Raw genomic sequence first — 7,086 nt, 5'->3', positions numbered from 1 at the left:
CATCTTCAAGGAAGAACAATACTCATATTCAACAAAGGATCTGATAAAGTGCTGAAGCATCTTTGTTGAGTTTGAGTTTTGTGTCTATCATTTTATAGGTTTTCGCATCTTGAAAATTCTCAAGTATACAAGCAAAGACCATCTTGGTGAAGTATTCTCCGGCAAGCACAACAAGGACCTAATTGAGCTGCAAGAGTCAGAGTGTGTCTTAGGAGTTATACTTTCGTGCTTATATTGTAAGTTTGTTCCTAATCTATAAAGGAATTAGATCTTTGTTCAGTTCGCACAAAAATTCTAAATCAGTTAAGGTTGATTGATTTAGTGGGCAACATTGTTGTTGCTTAGTCAAAGTCTAATTCGTCCGAGGGTGGTGGTTTAGTGGGCAACCTGTGTGTTGCTTAGTTGAAGTCTAAGTTGTCTAGTGGTGATAGCTTAGTGGGCAGTGTGGTATCTGCTTAGGCTCTTCAAGTAATAGAGTTATTACTTGGTTGTGAGATCAATAACTTCTTCTCACATTGGTTGTAATTGTGGTTCACTTTTGCTTAAAGAAGATTAGTGAAACAATTGAGAATCCTGTGAGACAGGTCGTGGTTTTACTCCATTGAGCAAGGAGGTTTCCACGTAAACTGCTTGTGTTGTGTTCTTTAGTGGGCAACATTGTTGTTGCTTAGTCAAAGTCTAATTCGTCCGAGGGTGGTGGTTTAGTGGGCAACCTGTGTGTTGCTTAGTTGAAGTCTAAGTTGTCTAGTGGTGATAGCTTAGTGGGCAGTGTGGTATCTGCTTAGGCTCTTCAAGTAATAGAGTTATTACTTGGTTGTGAGATCAATAACTTCTTCTCACATTGGTTGTAATTGTGGTTCACTTTTGCTTAAAGAAGATTAGTGAAACAATTGAGAATCCTGTGAGACAGGTCGTGGTTTTACTCCCTTGAGTAAGGAGGTTTCCACGTAAACTGCTTGTATTGTGTTCTCCTTATCATTTACTCTTCTGCACTGTTCTTGCTGTGTCAAGGGACCTGGTCCGTTGACGGATAGTGTACGCACACATTCTATCAATATCAAAACTAAATAACACTACAAATAATATGATTCGAGAGAGCCTCCCTACTTCCAAACAATATTTAAGTCCATTGACTTGTTTAGTACTATTGATTAAATTCATGTATCTAGAGGTTTTCCTCTGGTCGTAATGCATATCAATTGTACCTAGTCATCAATTTATTTATTTTTCATAATGTGGAATTTATTTATTTTTCATAATGTGGGTCTTTAACACATGGCTTGCTAAACATGACAAAGTCAATATATTGTACAATTCCAAATCACTGCCAGCACAGGCTCATGCAGAATGAGGAAAACAAGGTACAGAACTAAGGAGTTTTAATTATAATATAACACTGATGTCTGATATAAGAAAAAAAATTCGTATCATCATGTGCAGATGTGCTCTGCTCTAAAATATTTTTAAATTTTATGTGAGACGTATTTAATTAATTACAATTTGAGACGAAGACTTGTGGTCTTAGCTCATTTTTTTAATAAAAAAGAATGAAAATAGAGCACTCAAACAGGAAACAAAAAAGTCAAAACGTGTATTCACACCGTTACACACGATTACTCGTATATTTATCGTTTTTAAAGCAAGAAATAGAAATATATACCGTTAGTACTTTTAGTATATATTATAACATATAGTACATATGTGTTTATTACATATATAGTATGTGAGTTAGACAACAAAAAATTTCATCCCTTACATTACTATAGTGTATATTATATGACTTGTTAACTAAGCGTTTTTACATGACATTGTGAATTTGTCCCCACTCAGCCCCTAATTTTGACACCATTACGCAAGTTATGAACGTTTTTCCAAAGGAAATATAAGAGCATGAAACTCGAGGGGCCTATTCTGTCGTTACTATTACAAGTATGAGCACTCAAAATGATTTTGAATATCTAGTAAGTCGACAAAAGATGGTTCGTTAATGGAAAAAGACCGCTCAATATATATTCTTATAATCTTATACAATGACTTAAGCTAGTGTAAAATTAGATCTTAAACCTAATTCAAGTTTTACAAGCTAGTTCAAAGGATAGAGGATTGTCTAAGATTTATAAGAAGACCACTCATCTCATTAATAATTTTCATTCTTTAACACCCACCTCAAAACATTTGATGCGTGGACAACTTTAATTTGGGGATCTAACATCGAGTGAGATAGATACCATGTAAAATTAGGTTCTAGCTAGGTCTAACTCATACCCCAAACACTAGCTCAAATAAGAGAATTGTTCAAATCTGACCACTCATTTCTTTAACCACCAATGTGGACTTTTTCATTCTTTAACATCTAGTTGGTCAAGTCTATGAGATGAATAAATATGAGAGAAGTAGAACCATATACGTAAGTCAAGTCTATCTTCGTAAGAGACATAATTATTAAGCTTATCAACTAAGAATTAAGTGGAGGAATTAAAGTTTGTTGTCGATTCTTCTTTTTATTATAAGTGTATATGTAAAAAGGATAATTAAGAACCCTTCTTCTACGCATCAATTAATTTGGGTGAATGAATGCGCCTTGTTGACTTGGTTCATATTTCAAGTCTCTAATGGCTCACTTCTACTTAACTATTGCCTTAAAGAAAATAATTGGCATGCATGAAATTAAAAAGATCAATCATAGTATTCAAAGTCCAAAGAACTAGATCTGATTCTAGTCTAGTATATATGTGTAATATTGTTTTCATGCCGGAGAGTTCTTAATCATATTTATGTTACGAAAGAGTTCTAAAGAAAAGAAAACATAGATCTTGAATGGAAATTAGTCAAGTGCAACTACTTTAGGCTAAATGGTGCACTTAAATTTATATAATTAATTACGTGTATATAGAATTAATCAGATCGTCTGAAGTATGAACAAATGTATATAATTGCGTAGTACATAAATATATATTGACATGGAGGAGTAAGTGAAAGGAAGAAATTAGACTTACAACATCACCAGAGGAAACTCCAAGTTGAGAAAGAGCAGATGCAAGGTTGATACATCTTCCATGTAATTCTTCCCATGAATAGCTTATGTTTCCATAAATTAAGGCTATGTTTTTGCGGTAAACGAATGCAGCACGTTCCAAAAAACTGAGAGGTGTCAATGGTACGTGGTTTCCAGGGCAAACTACCAATCCCTCCATCTTTTCCTCAACAACTCACTCCATATGGACATGCTATATATAACATCTTAAAAGTATAACTCATTAAATTTAAATTCTGACTTCGCCTAGTGGTGAATTCGGAATTTCACTTAAGGGTTCGAAAAATAAAAATATATTGCATGGAGTTTGAATTTGGAATCCCAAGTTAAATTTTGAACTCTTTTAATCACTGAGTCAACCTCTAATCTTGTGTTTAGAGATTTCAAAATCTATTTATAATAAGTAAGAAAAAATGACCTTGGATATGTAGTGTAATCTTTTGCTAAAGAGGTTCAGGTGAATAACCCTCAAAAGCGCAGCCATAATTTTAATCTTAGAGATTTTGAATTTTATAAGTATTAATAAGTGAGTTTTAAATTTAATATTCGTACATATTTAATAATCTTCTTAATATAAATATACTATTTGAATATTTTTTTACTAGGTTCAATCAAATTCGTATTCAAGCTTCTAACTCTGCCTCTAAACTAAAGATACCACTCATTTCATTAACAAATGTGAGACTTGTTCACTCGTCGACACGTTTGTGATAACGTTGCAAGAGACAGTAATTCGACAACCCAATATTTTCTTTTTGAAACTTTATTGCCATACTACTTTAGTATTATTTAATTTATATTTACAACATTAACAGTAAAATTTTGTGCGCATGATGATGTGGAAATAATATAATTCATTTTAAATTCGTGGAGAGCGCATTTTGACGTGGCATAAATGAATCAGACATTTTAAGGAATGTTATTTAATTAAAAGAAAATAAAGCTTTAAAGTTTGGCTAATTAATAGAAAATGACTTCATCGTCATTCGTCATTCGTCAAGCTGAATGCTAATTGCTTGCTTACTTCTGTCATTATCAATAATACAAACTTTTCCTTAAGCTAATTGCTTTGCTTAGTTCCGTAATCATCAATAATACTATATACATATGCTAAACCGAGTTATAATCCACTCTCGATATGGCTGTACATGTGAGTGCTACTTAATTTAGTCTTCTTTAATTCACCAACTCTGTTAATATATAGTTATATACAACATGTACATTTTAAAAGGACTTTTTTTTATACTCTTATTTGTCAAGTTTTATGTGCAGCACTTTTCACTTCTTGACATTTAAATTAATTGTTTAATATTTTGAAATGTACTTTTTTTCATCATATTAATTACATTTAAAAATTGTAACTTATAAGTGTTTTATGTTTAGTTTTTAAATATCTGAATTTAGTTTTAAATATTGAGTTGATTTAGTTCGGAAATCTTAGAGGGGCATTTGGCTATGAATTTGTTTTTTTACTTTTTGCTGGAGTTGAATTCCAAAAAACACTTTTGACAAATTGAATTTTGGAATTTGAAAAACACCAAAAAGGGTTTTCACCTTTTTTTACTCAATTACTCATAGACAACTTCAATTTGTATTCATGGCCAAACACAATTTCAATTTTCAAATACCAATTTTCATTTTGAAAATAAAAATTATTTATTTGTTCAAATACTCACAATTTTCATGTCCAAACGCCCCCCGCCAAATTGACCGTCAATAAGTGAAAAGTATTACGTGAATTGAGACGGAAGGAATAAGTATTTATAAAACATTTTTATTCCCTAATTTGATTGTATGGAAATAAATTCATTTTCAAAATGGTGTCCTTATTGATTTAGCCTAATGGTGCATTCATTGAGATAAAGGTATATCACATTTTTAGCAAGCTCTTTATAAAATACTTTTGGCATAATACATAAATTGGATCCTAAACTTGGCTTCGAATTTTAAGTATGACCTCTAGCTTTCAAAGTGCACAAGTAGGCACTTCAACTATCCAATTCTTAAACAAAAAAAACACGCGAATCCAACCTGGCATAACGCGTGATTGAGATGCAATTCAGGCGCGTCAGGGGTATTTTTCGAGGTCCACAACAGTAAAAAAAAAAAAGCGGAAATGACAATTTTACTCTTAATGAATCCCTTTTAAATATATCTTTATTTTTTCAAATCAAAAATCCCCAATTTTTCTTCTTCTTCTTCTTCCTAATTCTAGTACTCAAGCTTTTTTCTCTTTTTGTGCACAATTTTTGGTAGTTTTTTATGTAATGGCTTCTAATTTTTTTGGTCATTGTGTATAAAGAGCTATAATGAAGATTTCTTGGTCTGCAAATAATTCATAAAAAAAAGTGAATTTACATTCATGGTGATAGCTTCTACCAAAAATAAACTTTCAAAAAGCAAAAATTAACATAACCAGACTAAATTGAGGAAGAACAACACATAAACATCCAAAAGATAAGAACTTTGACCACAAATCTTCACAATTTTACTTTGATTTGCAAAGAAATTAGGGCTAGGGCTCCGCTGATGTTGAGTGAAAATCGAGCAAATTGGGAAAAGAAAATACGACCCTACCCTTTTGTATTTTAATTTCTTCTTTTTTTTAAGAAAAGGCAAAGAAAATATGACCCTATCCTTTTGTATTTTAATTTCTTTTTTTTTTTAATTATAAAATACGTGTAATTTTTTAATTACGTGGCAGCCACTGAGTGGCTCAATAAGCCACGTAGGAGCGTTTGTATATCACACAATTTGGCTCTTGGATTCGCGTGTTTTTTTGTTTAAGGATTGGATAGTTAAAGTGCCTACTTGTGCACTATGAAAGTTAGAGGTCATACTTAAAATTTGAAGCCAAGTTTAGGGTCCAATTTATGTTTTATGCCAATACTTTTCTTGCTAAAAACAGTCATATCTCAAATTTACCATATCAAATTTTAGTTGGGAGACTACCTAATAATTTTTTATGACTACTTGTAATTATTGAAAAGTAGCAAGGGATTAAGAACATTATGTTCAGGAGATATAATTAATAAGGGCCATGTTGACTAAAATCACAAAACTTATAAATTTATATGAAAAGCAATATTTCTCGATTTCTCTAATGTTGGGCTGGCCATTAAAGTTGGGTTAAAACTTGGATCATAATTGGGCTAATACTTTAGAAGAGTTTGATTAGTGGGACATTTCCTGGCCCAATTAACACCCCTAAATATGGGGAAACTAAGTAAATACCCTATAAAAGCAAAATAATTACAAACATATACTCATTTACATTCATATCCCATTACATAATTACACAATATACCCCCAACCAATTTCGCTTAAGTGATACTAAATCAATATCGTATACTGCATTGGTATCATTAAGGCTGATATATATATATATATATGGTATCATTAAAGTTTCTTGTTCAGAAATCATAGTATCATTAGTCAATGATACTATGAGAGTTAGTATCATTGACTAATGAGTAATTTTTGAACAAGAAACCTTAATGATATCATAAAATATATAAACTCTTATAGTATCATTGACTAATGAGTAATTTCTGAATAAGAAATCTTAATAATACCACAACAATATATATGTTTTTATAGTTCTTCCGTATTTTAAATAAGATTATTTTTGTTTGTATTTTGTTTTCATATTAGAGCGTGACTAAGTCATGTATGATTTTACCGTACGATGATATTGTCAAGTAGTAATTACTTTTGTGCGCAATATGTACGTAGACAGCAAGTGAACATTTAGTTGAGCATGAAATTAAGGTTGTAGGGAATAATCGAATGAGTAAAGAATACTTCTATCCATCAATATCAATAAAATGTAATTTAGGCCAAAACAACGACCAACTATGTATTTATTACATAAATAAATAAATAAATAAATAAATAAAAGGACGATTTGTACATAGAATAGAGTGGAGATAGACTACGGGCCCGTTTGGCCATAGATTTCCCAAGTAAAACTTGGGAAAAAATTTGGCAAATATTGTTTGTCCATACACTTTCTCATTATTTGGCAAATTTTTTTGGCAAATAACCCAAAT

The 7,086-nt window shown here is 31.4% G+C and overlaps 1 protein-coding gene across 1 annotated transcript in view; it reads right to left on the bottom strand.

Moving 5' to 3' along the window:
- The window catches only part of LOC102605013 (probable acyl-activating enzyme 1, peroxisomal), a 16,774-nt gene extending 13,579 nt beyond the window's left edge, over nt 1-3,195 (bottom strand). The window contains exon 1 of the mRNA XM_006340892.2: nt 2,997-3,195. Within this exon, the coding sequence (XP_006340954.1) occupies nt 2,997-3,194 (198 nt within the window). The 5' untranslated portion in view covers nt 3,195. The remainder of the gene's footprint in view (nt 1-2,996) is intronic.
- Between the last annotated feature and the right edge of the window lie 3,891 nt (nt 3,196-7,086).

The sequence above is a fragment of the Solanum tuberosum genome, unplaced genomic scaffold (genome assembly GCF_000226075.1).
Source record: "Solanum tuberosum cultivar DM 1-3 516 R44 unplaced genomic scaffold, SolTub_3.0 scf00020, whole genome shotgun sequence".
Lineage (NCBI taxonomy): Eukaryota > Viridiplantae > Streptophyta > Magnoliopsida > Solanales > Solanaceae > Solanum > Solanum tuberosum.
The sequence above is the reverse complement of the archived record's forward strand: the minus strand, read 5'-3'. Positions and strand labels throughout refer to the sequence as shown.